Source organism: Lampris incognitus, chromosome 20 (genome assembly GCF_029633865.1).
Source record: "Lampris incognitus isolate fLamInc1 chromosome 20, fLamInc1.hap2, whole genome shotgun sequence".
Taxonomy (NCBI): Eukaryota; Metazoa; Chordata; class Actinopteri; order Lampriformes; family Lampridae; genus Lampris; species Lampris incognitus.
This window is the reverse complement of record NC_079230.1, coordinates 17,238,647-17,263,180: the sequence shown is the minus strand read 5'-3', so window position 1 is coordinate 17,263,180 and position 24,534 is coordinate 17,238,647. Positions and strand designations below refer to the sequence as shown.

General features: G+C 41.9%; 1 protein-coding gene across 3 annotated transcripts in view; it reads right to left on the bottom strand.

The window, feature by feature from the left end:
- The window catches only part of nlgn2a (neuroligin 2a), a 194,540-nt gene that overhangs the window by 88,064 nt on the left and 81,942 nt on the right, over positions 1-24,534 (bottom strand). For all 3 annotated transcript variants that reach the window (XM_056299973.1, XM_056299975.1, XM_056299974.1), the window contains one exon: positions 16,498-16,647. In XM_056299973.1, coding sequence (XP_056155948.1) covers positions 16,498-16,647 — 150 coding nt within the window. The remainder of the gene's footprint in view (positions 1-16,497; positions 16,648-24,534) is intronic.

Here is a 24,534-nt window from a genome sequence, read left to right as displayed (position 1 = left end):
CATGTAATATATTGAAAGGACACTAGTTCACATCAGCCCAGGCACTAGAGTCAGTCATATTTTGCAAATGAAAACATGACTAACATGAATGTATATTTTTTGGCAATCAAATGTTTATTGAGAAGATCAAATAACACAACAAAAATATTAATGGTTTTTTAGGTTACTTCACTGATAAATATAAAATAAATAAATATGAGCTTATTATCATTTTTATTGTGAGCAGACTGATGTTAGCATTCAGCTCAAAGCGCCACTGTGCTCAGGTACAACCTCACAGAGCCTCTAGCATAACTGTAGCACCACAAACATAACACCATTCACCTTCATTATATTGTGGTGGAGGCAGAAGGCTGAAAGACAAATAACTAAAAACTAAAACTTAGTCTTGTTAATATATTTGCCACGGTATGCACAGAGAACGGGGGTTGAATAGTTATACATACATTGAATTGTATAGTCAGTCTTTGGACAAGCCTTGCTCTGGCATTTTGAGTACTAGTGATTATTTCTCTTATTATGGCATCAAGCTCATTGTTGGAGATGGAATGGACATTCTGTACAATGCCTGATTCTCATCGTCTTCAGAACAATTAGCAATGGAGGTCCATGTCATTCCAATGTCTCTCAACTTGGATATTTGCTCATCCAACAGCTGATACCTGGAAACTCAAATGCCAAAAGATCGCACTGATAATGATTAACCAAAGAATACACGTATCCCAAAACGTAAATGGTGCCCCAGGACAAGAAAGCCCCCCCACCCCACCCTTGTCTTTCAAGAGAAGTTGTTGCTGGGTGCTATCTGCTACAATAAAATCCATACATTAAAAATATAGAAAATACTGCAAAGTGTTACACTATCAATTAGGCACCAGACCTTGGATGTCCACCCATTTGTTGCAAAGGTAAATGAAAAAAAAAAGAGGTTGCTTGGGGGTGGAGAATGGAATCCGCCTGAGCAAACTTGAGTATACCACGCAATTCGTCTGATATTCCCACTAAACAATGTCTCCTCTATCAACATTGATATTTTAGCGGACTATTGTAAACTTGATTAACTACAAACTAGCAATGATGGTCATTCATTATCATCAAGTTTTTTAGTTTTATATCAAGGCAAACTCATCATACCTTCAGACAGCCAAGTAACTTACTTTAGCTAGCAAGGTATGGCAGTAATGTCAGCAGCCAGCGCCATTTTGCTCGGCTAACTTCATGACTGTAAATGGGGCAGCGTCTGAGTGATGTCACAGCATCTCTGTCACTATGGACGCGTCACAGGAAGTCAGACATGCGGAGCAGTTAGACAGTACAGCATGGTTGTGTTTACAACACCAACTCACGTATATGCTGCCATAAATCCGGTAATATCTGCGGCGAACCATCAGGGCCTTCTAGGCCTTCGTTCAAGGCCTAAGACTCTACAGAAAAAGGAAAACACTTTCATAAATATAATGCAATCTTCTAATCAATCTGTTAATATCACATACGAATTCGGGAGGCTCTGCTTTAGTCTCGCGGCCAAAAAAAAATCATCCAATCAGCATTTTCCCCTCTGTTGTAACCGTGTGAGAAGACTCCTCCTGCCAGCGCCTTCGGCATCTCGAGTGAAGGTCTCCGCTATCTAAATAAGTTAGGTGTTAATACTGGATTGATAGATTACTCAACCAATCAGATTTTGATGTGTAGCGGATGGGTATATTCTTTTATACTTGCCCAGCATCATAGGGCCTTTGCTGCATACAGCCTACATGACCGATTGTTCAGCCAATCAGCAGCAGCACCAAGGTCTGTGCTTGAAACCGTTGTGATTGCACTCCGCAGTGCATCACAGTAGTTGGTGGCTAATGTTAGCTAGTGTTTGTGTTTTTGATTTAGTTAGCAAAGCTAGCTAGCCATGAATGACAATAATGTCTCAAGGAGAAATCGTGAATGATGTGGTGGCAGATTTATTAGTCACACCATTTTCAAGACGACCGTTTGGGGAAAAGCAAAGGATTGTGGAGATGGGCAGACCAACCCCAAAGTTAACGGCTCTGACCCAACCGGGGTGCTGCATTTCACTTGTTTAGCTGTGGCAGTCCCGGTTTCCACGGCATCTGTTGAAAGGTACATTTTCAGCACTTAAAAGAATCGTTATCAGAGCTAATGGTGTCCATGGCTCTTTGTGTTCCGATGTTCCGAAAAAGCCATGGACATCATTAGCTCTGATAACGACTCCAAAGAGGATAAATATCTGAGTTTCATCACCAGCCAGCTAGACTAGCTTGGTCTAGTCAGAAAGGCACAAACTGATGAAGCCTCTTGGATGAGAGGCAAAACGTCTTCACAGATATATACCAATAGTCCAGAGGGTTAGCGCACATATTAGGGCGTACCGTTACGGAGTGGATAAAAGCACCAAATTTTGCATGAGGCTTCTCTAGGACCAACTAAAGGATTTTAGGGTAGGAGCCCCACAAAAATATTGAAAATACCCATACAGAACACAAAAGTTCTTGTATTCAAAAAAATATTTTTTCTGAGTCATAAAGAGGACATTGATGATAAATTGTTATTTATTGCACACAAAAGAAGTTGAAACTGATTTTTAATTGTCCCCTAATTATTAACCCCCCCCCTAATAATGTGTAAAATGGAGTACAAAGACACCTGGTGCCTGTACATCTTCCATATAGCCCTGCACACAATAGGCGGAAATTCAAAAAAAGTGAGAAAAATGCCCTGTTCATCATGGAGACTGTTATCTCTTTAATTTTTGTTTTAGATTTTAGCATCAAGTTGTTCAAATATACAAATACTGTGTCACTATACATTCAGACCACCAGATGGCGCTACACAAAATAAGCTCAACTGTCAAAATGAGTTTCCCTCCATAACTCATCACATATCAGCATTGTCTCAATGCAACACAGTCTCACACAGAGCTGCAACCAAACAAGTGAAATTCAGGTAAAAATCATAATAATAATCAATGAAAATGTGCTGTATGTTGCTAAATGAGCATATGGAAGTAAAGATGATTAGCTAAGCTATCTCCATTAAACAGCTAATGCTAGCACAGAGGTCTGTTTTTCAGCTAGCAACTAGCTAGGGCTTGTCAAAAATGTTAGCTGGTGCAATCTGGAATAGTTGTTGTGTATCCACCTTAAAAGTTATTTACTTAAATCTAGTTTTGATATATTTATTCGAAGTACATGGCTTTTGCCAGAATGGCTTTTAATTTGTTCCATTGTTTCTGTGACAGTGAAACCTCAACATGATTCTGAACTCTGCCAGAAAGCTATAACTCAGCATGCTTATAACACAGCCTAGAGCCTCACAGGGCTGAAACAAAACAAGTTCTAATTCAGGTAAATACAATAGCAATTCATTAACAATAAGCTGTATGTTGCAAAACAGCAAACACTAATTTAATTGCATTACCTTGATCAATTTGTTCCATTATTTGTGTGACAGTTTGTGAGTTCCCAACATGAAGCTGGACTCTACCAGAGAGCCATATCTAAGCATGATTGTAATGCAGAGCTGCAATCATAAGTGAACACAACTCAGGTAAATCATATAATGCTACATAAACAATGTATGTTATTAAACAGACCATAGTAAAAGCTCAGTTTGTTGCACTATCAAGATTAATTGGTTCCAATATTTTGGCAGTGACAGTTTGTGAGGCCTCAACATGGAACTGAACTGGGATCGCTGTATCATTTGCCAGAAGGACACTGCTGATCCATTAAGATGTCCCTTGAGACGTGCTGAGACAAGTGATGAAGATAACTTAGATGCTTACAGTTCCTTTTTGTCTAATGTAGAGCAATTCTGTGCCATTGATGCCCTTCCAGTGAAACTCTTGTTTGGGGATGATCAAACTGCAAGCGATTTTGCATCCCATTCTATTTCTTGGCACAAATCTTGCCATCTGAAATTCAACAATTTTAAGCTGGCAAAGAAAAAACGGAAGGGACAACGGAATCCTGAGAAAAAGCTAGAGAAGAGACAAAGACTAGATAGTCAAAAGTGCTTCTTCTGTGAGAGTGGCACAGATCAAGGAGCTCTCCATGCAGTGTCAACATTCAATGCTGATGAAACAATCCGAACTATGATTACTGAACTAAATGACACTAAGCTTATGCCCAAGATAGTTGGAGGAGATTTGATGGCAATGGAGGCAAAATACCATTTACCATGCCTAGTCAAATTGAGGAATTAACATCGACCAAAGCTTTGCAAACCAAAGCTTTGCATGTCACATCAGGGCAAGCTGTGTCGTCTTTTGGTTCCAGTAGCACAATGAACTCTTGCAATCATGAGGAGGCTGACACTAGGATTGTGGTCCATGTACAACATGCACTGGAGCATGGAGCGAAAACTGTCCTTGTGCGCACTGTGGACACTGATGTCATCGTCATCCTTGCAGGCTTGTTTCATGATTTACTGGTAATTCAACCCCTGACTGACATCTGGGTGGCTTTTGGGATGGGCAAAAAGTACAGATTTTACCACATCAACAGCATGTGCAAAAGCCTGGGGGAACCTAAATCCAGAGCTCTGCCTGTGTTTCATGCATATTCCGGCTGTGACACTACATCTGCCTTCAATGGAAAAGGTAAAAAGTCAGCTTGGCGGGCCTGGCAAGCCTATGATGCTGCCACAGAAACATTCATCGACCTGGCAAAGCATCCCTTCCAGCAACTAAACGTAGATAGCCAGCAGTTCAGTGAGCTTGAAAGATTGACTGTCATCCTGTATGACAAATCCAGTCCTTCGAACTCAATTAACCAAAAAAGAAAAGAACTCTTCTGTGAAGAAAATAGAACAATGGAGAAACTACCTCCTACCCAGAATGCACTCCTCCAGCACGTGAAACGGGCAGTCTACCAAGCAGGCATCTGGACCACCAGTACACAAACCCACCAAGCCATTCCTTCTCCAGAGAGCTACGGATGGACCAAGGAATCGGGATCATGTGTACCAGTCTGGCTAACAATTCCTGAGGTCTCCAGAGCTTGCAGAGAGCTCTTCAGATGCTCATGTAAAGGGGATTGTAGCTCTTGCAAATGCAGCACTGGAAATTTGGACTGCTCACCTCTTTGCAAATGCAACTGTAACAGATAGACACAATAAACAGTAACTCACTTCTTCTACCCCATGTTTTCACATTAAGATGCATGTTCATTTGTATTCATCATTGCATTAAATGTGTTGTTGATAATACTTAATGTTTGGGGACTTTATTTCTGTAAAAGTTGGCCAACTTTATCACATTTGGAAGTGATTTGATGATTTTATGATGCATATTGTCTGAAAAATACTAGGCGGATTTTCAGATACTTCATTGACATTGACAGTGTTGCAATTTGATATTTTAAATTGAGATTTTCCAGGGGCTCCTACCCTAAAATCCAATAACTGGCCCTAAGGAACCATCCTACCAAAAATAGTGCTTTTATCCGTTCCGTAATGATCATTTCACTAAGCCACCGGAATACACGTTCAGTTGCACTCGATTCAATTCCTTTGGATAACCATGACCTGGATGAATTAGAACATTCACAGACACTTAAAAGAATAAAAACGTATTCCAGGAATACAACGGGACAGACACGACTCACAGCATTGGCCTCCATTGCCATTGAAAATGACATTCTGACGGATTTAAAAGCCAAAGGAGTGCTCTATGACCGTGTGATCGACCGTTTCATCTAGAAAGAAAGGAGAATGGATTTTGTCTTCAAATAGACAACACTGGTGAGTCAAATGTATTTTTTTGTACAGTTAGCTGATTTGCGTAATGTTTGATTGTTTTTATGCCCAGCGGCCTGGCTGGGACGTGTTTGTTGAGTTTCTTGATAGCATATTTATGTGCCCAGCGGCATAACTTCCAGTAAGGCCTACGTTACACCATATCGCCTCAAGATGTCGCTGTTGTGAAAGTGAAAAGTGTCAAATATCTTGATGATGGTGATGATTGCGATGATAACCACTTTTGCGACTAAAACATTGTAGCATGGCGATATGACGGCTGCCTTTAGGTAATTATGAGGTGACCTCTAACCGAAGGCCTACGTCTGAAATGCACGGTCCGCTACTGGGTAATATTAACCCCGAATGATGTTCCCGGTGCAAAGTTTACATCGGAGATTGAGGTACACAGTAACCTGCAACTAAAAAAAGATGTCGTGGACTGCCGAGCACAGGAAAAAAACAGGAGTTGATTGACCGGTTAGTTGAGGGGGTGTGCCAGCTGTCACACAGCATAAGGTTTCCCATTTTCTCTTCATTTGGCTATGTAGGCTACTACATACATTCAGATTTGAAATCAAACAATTTCATTTGATGTTAAAGTACAGCTTTTCAACGTTTAGCTTCTATTATTGACCCTGTCAGTAGCAGACTGGCCAGGGAGCACCGTGACAAAGTACTGATTGCATCCCAGCCCCCGCTCATGGTTTTATGAACACTTGATTACAGTTAAATTAGTGGACTTGTTTTATTAGCTTTTATTAACTTTTTAATATTTATTTTATTTTATAATGTTAACTTGCCCCAATAATTTAAGTGGTCTGAAATACTAGGACTATATATTTTTTTAAAAAGTGTTAGTTTCTAAATAGTGAATCCGATATTTATTTATTTTTGAAAATTCTGTTTATTCATTTTCCATGTTTACAGTATAACAAGAGAGACAAAAATAACAACTCATACCCAGTGCCGCAATAAGATATACATCTTACATTTATAATTCACTGTACACACACACCACTACACCCTCTCACATAGAGATAGGATTTTTAGCATGACTCCCACACCCCGAAATATGGATACAGATAGAGAGTGATGATAAGATAAAAATGAAAATATGTAAAATAATTAGTAAGTTCAAAAAATAAATAGATCCCGTGTAATTCATCCATGGATGTGAATCCGATATTTATACAAACACTCTAATAAAGGCTGAAAATCCACATACGAAGTTGTTTTGATTTAAAATCGGAACTTTTGTAGTATATAGCCAAATGAAGAGAAAATTCTCCTTTGTACCAGACATTAAAGAATATGCTGTATATTGGTTTAGATTATGTGTGACTTCCATAATACATGTGATTTGATGCATGTCGGTCTTGAACACAGATTTTCTGGCCGAGTTTCTTAGTGAAGCTTTTGTTTACGTTGAGCTCTGAGCTGGTGGTGTACTGGCTATTCATTTTAGGATCAAACGCTGCGGAAAATTAAGGAACTGTACACCCACCATATGCGGACTTTCCGCGTCTCTGGAGTCACTATTGCATTCCCCATATCAGCAATGTTTTATGTACACCATGGCACATTAGAAAAAATAGGTGAAAACGGCAAAAGAAAACAAAAACTAAACGCAAAAAATGAAGAAAATTACAACAAACTGCTTACTTCTAATGTAGTCTAGTGCACCCGACGTCTGACTTCCGTTTGCTGCGAAGCTTCCGGTTCCGGTCGGGAAGGGCTAAAAATAGCTCATGGCCGCTGCCCCATTGATATGAACCATCTCGTTTTAATCAGGTTAGTGTTGGAGGCCATTATGCGACATAGGTGACTGACAAGATAGGGAGAAAAATAGATCAGAAACTGTCAGGTCTAATAACAGAATGTAAATCGCTCTGATTTTATGCTTAGACAATGTTTCGATTTTACAAAATGATACTGTTCCACCCTTACAAAGGTAGCTTAATGTGTTAAAATTGTTTATCGCTGGTTTATCTTACGTAGTAGCACCACCCCGTGGTAGTTCATGTGCAAGGTCTAAGACGGACTTTAGCATAGCAACCAGGCTTCCGGAAACAAGCTCATGGTTCGCGATACTCGCCGCCGTCGCCATTGAGCTCTTCAGTTTAAACGCCGTTCGTCTGTATTCTGCTAGCTAAAGCAACGTCTGTAAGTTCAGTTCGTCTGACAATATATGTTAATATAACCAGCAGGATAATTTGTGTCCAAGTATATATTTTACGGTAGCCTTAGCACTATGTAGCTAAGCTAGGCTAGCTCTTTATCTGTGCTACCTGACTGTGGCTAGGCTAGGCTAGCTCCGCACCTCTATGCTGTCTGCTTAGATACTCACCGTAACCTGTTCTGTGTTTCTCGTTTAATGCTGTTTTCGTAATTCTGATACCTTGTCTGTATCTTGCTTGCAGTTTCACAAGATTCTCAGTAAACTTCATGTAAATCGATACCCTTGCCGTGGTGGGGTTTTTTTTTGGGGAGTGTTTATCTGATTGGATATAGCGTCATCGGCTAACGAAGCCTACACAGATACTAACACAAGATAGTTTGCAGCAGGTTGCGCCAATCTTTTGGTAGACAACAGTCATGGAAAGGTTTGGAAATCTGAAAATGTGTTGGCAGCCTGTTTGTAAGATGTAAATTAATTCCAGATTAATGTAACTATTAGACTGTTCTAGTCATAATACTTGGTATTATTATTGTTTTCTTTAGTGGTAACAACACCATTGATACAGATACACAGGAGACTAAACATGCAGAAAGTTTTTTTTATTATCATCATCTGTAGTTTTGCACACTGCCAACAGTATCTAGAATGACTGATGAGCATTGTAGTTTTTAGAGCAGAGGGTCATCTCATCTTGTTATATCATATTTACAGTTTGTCAAATTATATCAATCAGATTTTGTAGTCTGCGCGCACACGTGCACCCATGGCAACCCTGAAACCAAAGAGCCCCCCCCCCCACACACACACATAATAAATCCCAATTTAATCCCTGTTCCTTGATAACTTTGGATTTGTAATGTGATGCTGTATAACAAGGTAATATACCAGTTGTGTGAGATCAAATGCCGCCATTGATGACATCACTCATATCCCTGTCTCCACTTCCGCTAACTCTTGCACTGCATTACGTTAATATGTGCATTTGTGATTTCATTCATTGAGGTGTGTTTGAGTTTGGATTCATTGAGCAAGTAGGTTTGTGTGTAGTTTCATTGACTAGTCGGATGTTGCCCATACAGTTTATTGTGCCCATCCATCTTTTCCATGCTAGAGATGCCACAGTTACAAATGCAATAATTTTTTTTTTATTAATGTTATCTTGCACTTGCAGGCATTCATCAACAAAACCGTCCATGAATGGGGAGTGAGACTGGGGAAAGGCAAGTGGTTTTCTATCACCAAATTGAAATTAGCCAATAGCACGTCAATGTCCACATTTTTCTGAAAATACCCGGACATTATAGCCTGTTGGTCAAATCAAACTTCCTCTGTTCACTAAATCCTGCCTGACCTTTCAGTTTCATTCAGATATAATGCTTTTTCGTCATGGGTCCGTCCAAGTGCAGTTAAATAAGCAGTTAGTACCATTTTATAAATAGGACTGTTGTTCAGAAGGTGGACTGTTATGGAAGTAAGGATGCCTGGTGCAGACATAATAGGGTCAAACAAAAAAATTGGTGGGAACTGACACCCCCTGTCTGGAGTGGCTTTGTATTCAGAGCAACAGCTGCCACATTGGATAGAGTGGAGGGAAATAGACCAATGCAGCACTACTGTAGGGGGCTGGACTGGAACGTGACCGGTAGCTTAGTTGGAAAAAATATATAGCCCTGTTCAAATTCCCTCAGTTTTCTCACTTCTAGAAAAAAAAGATTGCGCTAAAAATGAAGCTTGCTATTGTTTTGCCAATCACAAATAGTTAAAGCTGTAATCAACAACACTGCAAGGTGCTGGCTGTGAGAAAGGTACCTCCCAAAGGACTTTTATTGTGTTGTATTTAAACAGCTAACAATAAAAGAGCTGAAAGGTGGTTTGTAGTTGCTTACATTATTTTGTTTGCACTAAAAAAGAGAAAAAGGATGATATCAACTGGACACAATGACCAAATTGCAGAAGACTATAGTGTATTTCAAGGGGCTCTCTTGCAGCATATTGTAGCCTAGAACAAGCCCTGCTTCATCCCTTCCAACTTCAGTTTCAATAATCTGGATATGATAAAAACCTTGACTAGGGTGCAGGCTTCATAAAAAATAAATGTCGGGTTCAATGCGTCAAGACTAACAGAAATTCGGGCAGTATTCCCAGATTAATCTATATTTTCTTGACAATTAAAAGCTCTGAAAGCATTTCCACAAGGCTCCACAAAATAACTACATTTGACCTTGAAGACAACAGCGTTTTGCAGGTTATTAAGCTGTCAACTGTTTCCTTCTGAACATGTACAAGGCTGCCAGAGCCATCAGCTGGCAAACAGATCCAGTTCATCTGACACTGTGCAATATGTGATGGTGATTTGTGATGCAAGGTTAGTTTGCCTGAGAAGACCTAATAGGTATCCTATCCCAATGATATACATTCTTTGCTCCTCACCCCCACGTTGTACAACTTGTGTGGTGAAGTGACACGTCATCCATCTTATTGGATGCGTGGGGAGAAAGATTACTCACGTTTCTCCCATCCTGGCCAAATTGCACTGGATGGCTCTCATATTTGTGGGGATGGCAGTGGCTTTTTCCCTTTGCATACAAATGGATCGCTGCCTCTCAATTTACTTTCTCCTTGACTGAAAGAATGTGACGAAAGCGTCACAGGTTGTGGACTAAAAGCACATATAAGGTGCTAATGGAATGGCAAGAACAAGAGAGCGTGAGCAGGGGTCCAGAGATTCCAAGGAAGGTGGGAATGACATCACCCATACATACTGTGTATATTTGATTTTTGGAGGTAATCATTATGGAAAGTGACGTGCACACCGTAAGAGTCAATTTGAATGTTAGTTTGTGTGATCATCTCTTTTTTTCGCTCTTTCCTTTTTTAATTTCTTCTGCGGAGGGCAAACAAACAAGTTTGCCAGTGCAAGGTGCAGATGCAATGCCGACCTTTATTTCCCACTAAAGTAAACCCACTTCTGTTGATAATCTGTTTGGGTGACACTAAATCTAAAATGAAATGGGAAGTAGGCTCCACTTCCCTTTGCATAAAAAGAAAGTAAGCCCTGGTTAAGGCTGTGTCCATGAAATTTTCAAATTAAAACTTTGTCATAGGAATAAAGCAAATACAGAGCTCTCGGGGCACTGTCAAATATGGTCGAAGTTGATTTTCACCCATTAGATATTTAAAATGTGATCACACAAATGTGTTTCCCATCCCCTTTAACCCCTCAGTGTACTCTCAATTCCATATTTACAACTTCCACTTATAGGAAAAAACTAATATTTTTAAGAACTATAATTCCCTTGAGCTATGTCATGCAGCTTGATACAAATCAGCACCATAGTTGCAGTACTTCTGGTTTGCAAAATAGCATTGTAAATAGGTCATAAAAATATATAGCCACAGAATATATCAAGTATTTACTGCAGCCGAAAATAAATTACACAGCATGTAGGTGGTTTATTTGAAAAAAACATACATATGTTGATTTGTCTTTATGCATGCTCAATAATCCAGGAAAGAAAATCTATGTTGATATGCAATAATATGTTGATTTATTTAGGATATTTTAGCAAGTATTGTAAAAATGCATTTTGGGGTTGTATTCAATGTCGGAAGCAATTTTCTGGTGAGACCTGAAGAAATCTTTGTAATAACTAACAAACTAAGGATCATATACATATGATCATGATACATATGAAAATAAAATGGACATTTCTCACTAGAAATGTTATCAAAACACTTTTTTTTCTGATTTTTTTCCCTTTTTTCTCCCAATTTAGTGGCCAATCGCTCCCTATTTTAGTTCAAACACCCACCCTCGTACTGTATGTGTTCGCCAACTGCATCTCTCCGGCCGGCAGTCTCGAAGGAGACGCCTCCCCACTTCCGTGACAAGGCAAATCCAGGCCGAACCACTGCTTTTTCCGACACACACAGCCATGCATTCATGTGATGAACACAAGCCGTCTCTGCCCCCCTCCTGAAAAGAGCATTGCCAATTATTGCTGCTTCATCGAGTCCGGCCATAGTCGGATCTGACGAGACCGGGGCGCGAACCCCGGTCCCCAGTGGGCAACTGCATCGACACAAAGCTGATGCTTAGACCGCTACACCAACGCGGACCCGTCAAAACACATTTTAATGCAGAACCCATCTTAAAATATTGCATTTTCCATGGGAAATAAAAGGAAGACAGCCATTTTTTTCTTTTCATAGCCATAATCTTGACAGTCGTGACATGGATGCAGGCTCATTGACTATATGATGAAATGTTGATATGGAACGTATTTTTGGTTCAGAAACGTCAACATACTAATGTATGCGTGGTTTGCAGAAATGTAAAATGCCAACATTTTATGCTGGCGACTGGGTTGTTTTTTTGTTTTTTGTCTGACTGGAACACCACACCATTGATATCTATTGAACAGCCTTGCACGTGCAAAACTGATTCTAAAGGGGTACCTCGAGCATCATAGTTTGAAGCATAAGGCCACTGACCAAGCTGCCGTATTTGACGAGATGGGAATGAGACCGTGTTGCTGTTTTTTGCAAACCTCAATTTTGTCCAGTGAATTATAAAGCTTTGAAATAGACATCTAGAGGTGGAGGTGCCGGGCAATGGTGTGCAGTTAAAGTGAGAAACTGCGAGGTGTATTTCTGAGCTTATAAAAATGCCGGGTCTGTATCTGATTTGCATTCCTCTTCCTTGTATTTCTGCACCATAAAACGCTGTCACCAAGAGATATACCCAGCAAATAACTCACTAACAGTTGCATGGCTCTGTAGACTGGGGCAATCAACAATGGGCTTTTCAGATAGAAGAACTCTTGGCAAAACTTTAACAAACATAAGCCTCTGTCTAGTAAGTTTGTTGCTGCAGTAATGAATTAGTACGTATAAAAGTTTAAAATGTGGGTATAAAAAAAGTTTACCAGCATTTGATGTGTGTGAACTTTGACAGAAAGTAGGGCAGACTGTAAGTCCTTTTAAGCTACTTAAAGGCCTGTTCAAGTGAGTAATACAATGTCCCAGCTATCTGGGAGGGGTGTGGGAGTAATTCTGGGTGTACAATATTAGTGAGAGTAAAAATTTAAACTTGGGACTTCAGATATTGTCGGTGAAGACTGTATAATCCAAAAGTTCTCCAAGCTGAAGGAGGTCAATATTGCCTTTGGAATTAGTATAATTTGTGACATTTTTAACATCACTTTTGATTATTTGAAGGCATTTCAGCACAGGGACTGGGCTTCCCTTAAAACAATTAACAGACAGATCAAGAATGACATTATTAAGGCCCAACTCAAATATAAGGACAGATTGGAGCAGGAGTTTAGCAACCTGAACACAAAACAAACCTTTCATAAAGTAAGAACACTAACTGGTTAAAAATCAATTCAAGATCATTCCACAATGACAGACCCCACCACCTTTGGCAACTCTCTGAACACCTTCTATGCACGGTTTGATATCCAAAACCACTCTGCTGCCTGTGAGGAGCTGATTAGTGCCCTCCCCTCTCACGAGCCCACACACCCACCCTTCACAATGGAGGATGTCTGACAGCAGCTGGGCAGGTGCAAACCTGGCGAGGCACCAGGGCCAGACAGCATCCCGGCTAGGGTGCTCAAGCTCTCTGCCTCAGTGATACTGTGGGGCAGCATCAATTCTCACCCTTTGGAAAACATCCACCATTATACCGGTACCCAAGAAATCCCACCCCTTTGAGCCCAACCACTACCGACCAGTCACACTCACCCAAATAGCCATGAAATGCCTGAAGAAAAAAAAAGAAAGATCCTGCACACCATTCTGTCAGCCAACAGTCCACAACAGACAGAGGATGCTGTGCTGTATCTCCTCCATACCCTCCTCCAACATCTGGAATCACCTGGCAACTTCTGTTCAATTCTCTTCATAGACTTCTTCAGCTGTGCCTTCAATACAATTCAACACCACCAGATGATCAAGAAACGTCACTGATGTCACAAGAAACGTCACTCAACATCCCGCCACTCCTCTTCCACTGAGTCCACAACTTCCTTGGCAACACACCACAGGCTGCAAGAATAGTCACAGTAACATCATCAACTGTCATCACCAACACCGGAGCCCCTCAGGGCTGTGTCCTCAGTCCCTTTTTCTGCACTATCTATACTGCATCAACCCTTCACCCATCACCACTTACTACAAATACTCTGTTGATACTGCCATACTGGGACTACGTAATGGCAATAACTCTATCACAGCTTACCAACACTCCATTTCTCATTTTACACAATGGTGCACGGACAACTAGTACTTTCATCTGAATGCGGACAAGACAAAAGAACTGGTCGTTAATACACCAAACGACCCCCCACTGTACTGAACCCATCTCCATCCACGACATGACAGTTGAACAGGTTAATAACTTCAAATATCTTGGACTCGTTTTAGACTGTAAACTCAGCTTTGATCAACATATAACTGATATCCATAAACGATCCCAGCAGAGACTCCACGTCATCCACAAGCTCAGAGCACTTTCTGTTGCCCCCCACCTCCTATTGTTACTTTACAAAAGCATAATCCAACCCATCCTGCTGTACTGTTCCCCGTTTCTGTACCGTGCTGACCATCTCCCAACAAAAACACATTTACCAGGATCACACATGCTGCCTCCATGATCATCCACTCCCCTACACATAACCTCTCTGACATGAACGACAGAGCCATCACACACCTTGCACTCACAATGGTGAATGACACCGATCACCCCCTCAACTCATATCTTACACTACTGCCGTCAAGCTGCAGATACTCTGCAGCTGCAGACTCTGAAATGGACAAGAGCTTGCTTTGGCAGAAGTTTTGTCCCTTCTGCCATAGCAGCACTAAACAAACTGCCTCGCTGACCTTGCATAGAGCCAGATTTATCTGGGAATGTGAGTGAATGTTACACTATGTGCTTATGTGTTTATGAAAGTTATTTGTTTATGCATCTGTACATCTCGGTGTGGTTTTCTGTATGGTTCTGTACATATACTGGCTTTGAAAAGAATATTTCTTTGGAACAATGAAGGCTATATCTATTTTTTTTCTCTTGACTTTTAGTTTCAGCCAGCTCTATCCTCTCTGGCTGTCACCACTTGTTGCTTGTACAACAGAAAGAAGTTCTTTACAATATGCAATTAGCCAATGCTAGGTAGTTGTTAAAAGTGCAACTTGCTCTGACATGGCTGCTGTCTGTCATTGTGCAATAATTGGAGGCCAACCTACACAAAAAGTGAGTTAACGCGAAATTCTCAAAGAGGAACATTTACAGCATGCATATGTGTTTTCCCTGAAAACACTACGGACTTCTTTTGTGCTAAATCCCTTTGCGGCGCCCTTTTCCTAGAGTACAGGCATTACATTTCTTTCAATACAACACACCTTTCACCAAGTACGTGAAGTATATGCGCAAAAACTGATGACAGTGAGCTACAATTAGCCAGACTTTATTCAAAACAAATAAGCGATGAATCTCGTTAAGCTACGCCTGTATGGTGTTCCTTTATGTGAAAGGAATTAGAAAACAGTTCCAAATGCCCAACCCCACCAAAGATTAATGGATTGTCAAGTTGACATTTGCCCCCCATGATAGGGCTTTGCATTCAGTTCAGTTTTTTTTTTTAATTAACAGGCCATTGCTGTAAATGTGTAAAAGTTCATGTAAATGTGTCTACAATTTATACGTTCCCCTCAAGTGTTTAAATTATCAGCTTTTCGATCAAAAGTCTAGAATATATATGGCCGGATAGATGAGATGGCATACTTGAGGCATAACATTTTCTCTTCAAGGCAAGCATCAGTGAAAACAAGTATTGCTGATTAATTGCTTATTCAAGGTATTCTACCAGTGATTTCTGAAATAATCAAAGCCACTGGATTGATTTTTTTTTTTTGAATAGAGAATGCATTTTCAGGTACAGCAGTTGTAATGAAGAGGCGATTACTCGAAACTGAAAGCAGAGATTCATCAAAGTACGCCTTCTGTGTAGTTCCCTTCACTACAAGAAGCCAAATTTATATTGGATTGTTGGCAGTTTGACATCGAACGAGATAATATTTTTTTAACTTATCATCTGTCAGATGCAAGAATGGAGATAGTGCATTTATTTATTCTTTTGTACATGGTCGAGGTTTGCGTCACCTCGCTCTTGCAAATCCGAGATATCACAAGACTACAGGGAAATCATACAATCTCAGCATATAGGCTATGCTAATCAAAAAAGGAAGTCCTTTCGGAAGTAAACTCTCCATGATGAGGGCTTGGGGAGGTTTCCATCAGACTGGATTCTGTTGATATCATCCATCAAGGACTACTCAATCATTTTAAAACACGACTGATGACTCTGTCGAGAAACTGAGCTCTTTTTCGTGTGTGTGTGTGTGTGTGTGTGTGTGTGTGTATTAGTGTGTGTGCACATGTGCACCTGTACAGCCATGCATGCGCATATATGCATGTGTATGTGAGTGCTCATGTTTGTATGTTTCATTGTCTTTGCTTGTGTTGACCAACAACGCAGCGTCCTCTGTAAATCACTCACCGAGCACGCCCAGCCGGTAGTTCATGGTCACCACAATCACGTTGCCATAGGCGGCCAGGACACTGGCATCAAACATGTTCCCGGTGCCCTCCATGTACGAGCCCCCGTGGATAAAAAGCATCACCGGTTTCTTCCTGCGGTCACGGATATCTACAAATAAAGACACACACACACACACCAGATAGTGCGGAGAGAATAGAGACAAGAAAAAGAAAAGTCAATAACTGTATGTGCTCCTTGCACGTAGTCTTGCTCACTGTGTAGGATCATAATGTACTGAGCAAACGACACATTTGTCAGCGGGGTGGACAAGCTGAACACAGTGCTATACCATCAGTTCTCGCTGTCCAGCAACAGGCTGTATTCGGACAGAGATGCAAAAATCTAATGAGATACTTTCTGGCGATGGCAGCTCCTTTGGAATTAAAACAACATCGTTAAAATATTTGGCTGTTTCTGCCCACTGGAATTGCCCAAAAAGCTGACATATCGTTTACTGTCAATTAACTGCCCCTGTTCTGTGCTAAGCCAAAAAAAGGCTAACAGTTTTTCCCGTGCCAAAATGGCATATGCATCATTTGAAAGAAATGAAACGTAATCATGTTATAGAGGGAAAAAAATCCAGTGTGTCATGGTTTATTTCAAGTGTTGGCTCTCCTGTGGGCTGCAACTTGTGCCATTTGAAATCTGTGTAAATTATGTGCATTTGTGTTAAATGCAGATCTGTGATTTGTGTCTGGAAGTAAAGTTGTATTTTCATGTTTGAAATACTGTACTGCCATATTCAGTTTTAATTAACTGACGAAGCATTTTCCAAATGACTGTTAACTGCTGTAAATATCTGCAAGCTTTAGTGTGCTTTTCAACTACCGTATTTCCTAGACTATAAGTGGCTGTGGCTTTTTTTTCTTTTCTTTTTTTTACTCGTGAGGCGATACACTGCATTTCATATACGGCCACTAGACGGCACTGTTTAATCTTGTGACTCGATTGAAAATACTGTTCCATGGTGATGCGCGGGTCTGACGGGTTCGGGTAAGCGACTGTAAAATATTACAGGTTTGGGTGGGCAGGTCCAAAAGTGACAAAGTACCGCTCTGAGTTAAGTTATAAATCATTTACAGAAACATTATGAGCAACAGGCTAGGCTATGCATTACTAGTCCACCTTCTCTTCCCCGCTCTCAGTCACTTCATCTCTCTCTCAAACACACGCATGCACGCGCGCGCAAGCAGCTTTATCATCAATTTGCGGTCGTGGTTTTGGTCAATGCACGTGTTTGAGGCCTCACCTACAGCCCCCGACCTCCTGAATGGTATCCGTAGCTTTTGTTAACACCGGCAAAACTTTTTTTTGGGGTCAGAAAGAAGAGGCTTGTGTGTGTGTGTGTGTGCGCGCGCGCGCACGCGCACCAAACACCATTTGGAACAATTTGTCTGTTTATTTAGTAGCCGAGACCCGGACGCTATTAGGCTAATATACAACAGGTTATGGCTTGCAGTCAGTGTATTATGCTGGGCAAACAGCACAAAAACTAAATGGTGATATGACACTGCTCACTTTACTGTAGCCTAAGCTAAATTTGGAGATTTGGGGGTCGGGTTGGGTTTGGGTGTTTATCCATCCATCCATCCATTATCTGAACCGCTTATCCTGCTCTCAGGGTCGCGGGGATGCTGGAGCCTATTCCAGCAGTCACTGAGCAGCAGGCAGGGAGACACCCTGGACAGGCCGCCAGGCCATCACAGGGCCCACACACTCACACTAACACACACATTCATACCTAGTGACAATTTAATACGGCCAGTTCACCTGACCTACATGTCTTTGGACTGTGGGAGGAAACCGGAGCCCCCGGAGGAAACCTATGCAGACACAGGGGGACCATGCAAACTCCATACAGAGGACGACCTGGGATGACCCACCAAGGTTGGACTACCCCGAGGCTCAAACCCAGGACCTTCTTGCTGTGAGGTGACCGTGCTAACCACTGCGCCACCGTGCCGCCGGGTTCAGGTGTTTAGTTAATGTATATTTTAGCAGGTTGGGTGGTGCGGATTGGCTCTCATAATGGGTCTGGTGGGTGCTGTATTAAAAACCCAGACCCATGCATCACTACTGTACCACCATATAAATGCGACTGGTATAATGAAATTATGTTTTTGTTTTTGTTTTTAAATGTTTTCCCCCCTTTTTCTCCCCAATTGTACCCAGCCAATTACCCCACTCTTCCGTGCCGAACCAACCTCTTCTCCGACCACTCTGCTGATCCGGGGAGGGCTGCAGACTACCACATGCCTCCTCCGATACACGTGGAGCCGCCAGCTGCTTCTTTTCACCTGACAGTGAAGAGTTTCAACAGGGGGACGTAGCGCGTGGGAGGATCACGCTATTCTCCCCAGATCCACCCCCACCCCCGAACAGGCATCCCGACCGACCAGAGGAGGCGCTAGTTCAGCAACCAGGAGACATACCCACATCCGGCTTCCCATCCGCAGACACAGCCAATTGTGTCTGTACGGACACCTGACCAAGCCGGAGGTAACAGAGGGATTCGAACTGGCGACCCCCCTATTGGTAGGCAACGAAATAGACCACTACACTACTAGGACGATTTTTTTTTTCCTCGAAACAACACGTTTTTGGGTAGTGCAATTTGTACTTCGGGAAATATGAATATAATAGGAAAAAACAACATAAAATTCAAGCTTTCAAATTATTTGGGTATCAAATCAAGTAAAAATTTAGGGCAGTCACTCATATAATCAGTATATCCCAGGCAAACTCAGAAAACAGAGTGCAATACAAAAGCAATGTTTCGTATTCTAGTTTCTGACTAATTTCCCACTAAGCTCCTCAATCATAGGAACTTCTCTCAAGCACTTGCATGTACTAGAATATATTGGGGTTATTATTTTTTTTTCAAAACAACTCAAGACTTTGTGGTTTCTAAAAGTCAAAAGTTACAGATCTCCTCTGTTGTCGGTGAGACGCTTCAACAAATTCACGTAACGCTGTAAATGTGCAAGGAGATCCAAAAAGTGGTCTTGTTAACCTTTGAACTCCAGTACCCCCTGTGAATGAGCGAGTGGATTCCTTCATCTGCTTGGAGTTTAACGCAGCATATGGCATCGAAGACTTGGCACGCTGACAGCCCCTATTGGCTCGTGTGTGTGTGTGTCTGTGTGCGCGCACGCGAGAGAGAGAGTTGGCCTGGGGATATGAGCAAGCAATAGCGCAGAACAACCACATAAATAACAACGGTAGCATCTGTTAAGAGAGGCAGAGGGAAGGAGTGACGGATAAATAGACAGAGAGAAAGTTTGTCTTGCTTTGAAAAACAACCTGCTCACATACATGTGAAAAATCTGCTGAAACACGGATCCAATTTATGCACGAGTGTGCAGTCGTGGTGCAGACACAAAGCACGCAAACAAAGAACAGCAGAGGTGGTGAATCTCTCTAACAAGCACACACAAACAACATTCACACTTAGATTTTTGCATCAGAAACACACAAAAAAGAAATACATGGTAAGCTGCAATGGGTGTCACTATGGCAACTGCTTCAGTTTGACTTCTCTCTGTCTCCTCTCTCTCGCTCTTACTCTCTCTCTCTCTCTCTCTCTCTCTCTCTCTCTATATATATATATATATATTTAGATAGATGTCGGTGAAAAACTAATGCATTTCAGTACAAGCTTGTTTCATGCGTCACACACTCATTAGCTGCCAGTGTGATTAAACAACAAAGAAAAACACACAATCTATATAGATATTACATTGACCCGCGTCACATGCCTAATTACGGTGGACAGCAACCAATGAGAGGATAGAATATGTATATCAGTATAGATGTAGGGAAAAAACTTTTAATACATAGCATTACAAGCTTGTTTCGTGCATCACGCACTCATCGGCTGCTAATGTGATTCAACAAAAAAACGGTAAATGTGCGAAGCACGAAACAAGCTTGTACTGCTATGTATTAAAAGTTTTTTTTCCCTACATCTATCTTGATATTCTGCTCCTCATTTGTTGAGCACATTTATCAACACCATTGACAGTTTCCAGGAAAAACCCCCGCTATATATATATATATATATATATATATACACACACACACACACACACACACACACACCCATAACCCTCTCACTTCCTCCCTCCCTTGCCCTTCCAACACAAGCAATTCCATCACACAGACGAACTGTTATTGACTGTTGCCATGGCAACATATCGCAGTCACGCACCCCTTGACACCCTTCACTCCGTCTCTACCTGAATCTCACTTCATTAGCAGCAAATGACCACATACCCACCACCCACCCCCTCACACCGGCCCACACACCGCTGCCCCTCTCTAGAGATGAAGACAGACAGCTGTTGACAAATTATGAGGATAAACACAGATACAATTAAACACAGCTGTCTACACACGCAAGCACCCTGTCACAGCTGACCCATGGACTCTGTGTCCATGGATCGGTTACAGGGCAAATCACTGTGACACACTGACAGATAGGAGAGAAGCCCTAGGGGTCTACAAGCTCTCTGGTTGTGTGCCTCTGTCTCTGGGTCTCTGTCGCTCTGTCCATCTCTGTCTCCATCGTGTTTGTCCCGCCACATAAGTGAATCCTGCACTGCCCTTCAGCACTGGGTTTACTGGGTCCCTCTTCAGGAAATGTATACTTTGGACCATTCCTGGTCGGAGTTTTCATTGAGTCCTGCAAGTGGTTTTCCTGCGGTGTCCCCTCCACTCTGTGTAACTCACTATATTTCTACAATGTGAATGGGAGGTATAAGATAGAGAACTAGTAGAGTCCTCTTTATTTATTCAAAACCTTGCAGCGCAGTTGTATTTGTTTTGCAAGTACACTAGAATCATACTGGATGGTCAGGTGAGTCAACAACATGCTTCCTAACAAGTCGTCCAGTGTCCACACCAAACACTTAAGAGAAGCAAATGTCCAATTCTATAATTTTTTTTTTATTTCTCTCCCTTTTTCTCCCCAGTTGTACCCGGTCAATAATTACCCCACTCTTCCAAGCCATCTCGGTCACTGCTGCACCCCCTCTGCCGATCCGGGGAGGGCGGCAGAATACCACATGCCTCCTCCGATACATGTGGAGTCACCAGCCGCTTCTTTTCCTCCTGGCAGTGAGGAGTTTCACCAGGGGGACGTAGCGCGTGGGAGGATCACGCTATTCACCCCAGTTCCTCCAAACAGGTGCCCCGACCGACCAGAGTAGGCGCTAGTTCAGCAACCAGGACACATACCCACATTCGGTTTCCCAGCCGCAGACACAGCCAATTGTGTCTGTAGGGATGCCCGACCAAGCCGGAGGTAACGCGGGGATTCGAACCGGCGATCCCCGTGTTGGTAGGCAATGGAATAGACCGCCACACCACCTGGATGCCCAATTCTATAGATTAAATACACAGTAAATACACAATAAATACACTGAGAGAGCCAAATTTACTCAAAACCAGAGTCAAATTCCATGTACTATGTGCAAACCTACATGGCCAATAAACATGATTCTGATTCTGATTTTGAGTAAATTTTTAAGAATAAAAACACCAGAAATATCATTGAAAAAGCAATACACCGGTTTACACTTGAACATTACACTTGGTTACAATGCGCAGTTTTAGGTAGATGTAAATATTCTATCTATTTATTCTAGTTCTTCCCCCGACTGTCTTATGATATTGTGATTCTCACTGTGTGTATTTGTGTGTTGAGATAGCGATGTGCAAAACCAAATTCCTCGTGTGTCTGAACGTATTTGTTGGATAAATGATTCAGATTTTGGGAAAAAAAATAATTGAGGAGGACCTATTTATGGAGAAAAAAGCATCACCTGAAAATCAAGAGAGAAAAACAAAACACAGGGCTGTTAAGTGGGTATCGCAAAGACTGGGAAAAAAAAGAGTGAAAATAGAAGAGAGCGTGTACAGTACAGTAATTGTTGACGGCCGGTACCCCAAGGAGCTTAGCGGGGCTGGTGATCCTTTCAAGCAGAACCAAGACAATGGCCCGATTAGGCCCAAACTTGTTTTAAGCCCCCCAGTTTACCACGTCGCCTGCTGACACCACCAGAGATGCCACCCTTGCTCTCCTAATGAGATGCCGTCCGCCGTCATCGCTGTAATTAACCGCGAATCGATTAGTCACAGGGATGGGGGGCTGTGTACCACGGCTGAATGCTACTTTCATAGGAATTGATCTACAGTCAGTTTGTTGTCAGTAAATACTGACGGATCCATCAGGCTAGGGGAGTCGGGATTGATTTACATTTAAGAGGAAGGGACGATTCTCAGGGGGCGATCAGGGGCACGGATGTGTAGATGGGGTGCCTACACCATTTTAGTGTTGCTCTCTTATTTTTCTCCACAAAGAAAACAAGCCTCAGCTGAACATCAACCTCAACCACCGCCTCTCGCTAGGCGTCCCTGGCAGAGAGACATGCATGAGGCCTCAGTAAGGCTCTGGGACTTGGCGTGGAGCAGACACCATTTAAAGAGCACGTATTTTCAGATGGAATGGAGAGTGGTGGAGTCTGCAGAGGTGTCATCTTCTCATACATTTAAGGTGGAGCATAGAGAGACAGGTGCATAACGCCCTCAGAGAGCCAAAGAAAGATATGGAATCATGCTGGGAACAAAGACTAAGGGGGCGGAGGTATCATATGGACCTTATATTTTCTATTATTTGGCATTTTTATTGCCAACAAATTACTTGCTGTTGTGTTTCACCATCCCTCTTTTCGTTTCCATAATATGGCTATGCAGGAGAGTGTATTGTACGAATGTGTGCACATAGGAATAGGTGAGGGTGTCGGTGTCGCCATCTGTGTCAGTATTTCTGCAAACAGGTGTCTGCGTGTGTGTGTAAGGTAAAATTTGTAGTGATATGGAAATTTCTCGTAGCAAATGACAATCTGTCGTCTCTGGAGGTACTGCTTACTGGCGGCCCATCTAACAGTACAAATTAAACAGTGGTGTAAAAACGGTAAACTGAATTGGATTCTGGGGGAAAAAATTCTGGGTGTTTGTATTTCTATCAAACAATTGTACCTTTAATTTTCAGCTATGGCGAGTTTGGAAAGTTGTGAAAAGCTTATCGTAGGAGCAAGTTGAAAATCTGCGAGTGTACACCTTGGAATCACCTGGCCAAATATACTATAGATTGGAAAATTTACACAAAACGAAGAATTGCATCCAACCTTATAGAAATATGATTACTGGAAAAATGAGGGCAGTGTGATACCGTTGATAACCAGAATTGACTTGTAGCCAAAAGCATTTCCTGTACCCTCTGAAACTTAACAAGGAAGCTTTACTTGCACGTGAAAAAACCCTAAACTGATTACAAAATTTGATAAATCATCAGAAATCTAAACTGCATATCCCTTACATATTTAAAAAAATACTTAAGTCACAAAGTCAAGGATTTAGTTAATGGAGCATTGAACCAACCAAGGGGGAAAAAATAGCTCAAAATCAAAACAAAGCCAGAAATCAGTGGGTTGACAGTGTCTCACCACAGGTAGTCGCATTGCAGACAATGAAGTGAGGCTTTGAATTTCAGCAAACCGCACACTGGTCGTCATTGTGTGAGAGAAGACGCGTTTGGAAGAAACATTCTCAGCCCTGGTTGTCCGACTGTGTGGCTGCTGTGGTCTCGACTGAGACAATAGCTTTCTGCTGTGGTGGCTTGTGCTGTTGGCTGCGTGTACATAGATCGGTGTGCATGTGGGTCAATAGCAGGCTGATGTGATCGAGGGCCGGAGGTGGAGACAGACGAGGGTGATGAATGGGACCTGATGAGATTCACAGCGGCAGAGCTGGCCTATGAGGCTGACTAGCTGGGCTAAGCCTTAATCATTTAAGTGCTATGGATTAAGGTAAAGGCCATCCTGACTATACCAAGGAAGTGAGTGTATGAGCAAAATGTGTGTGTGTGTGTTTGTATGTCTGCTGATGTTATACTTGTTAAGACCAGTTGAACCTAAGGGATGAGCTTTTTAA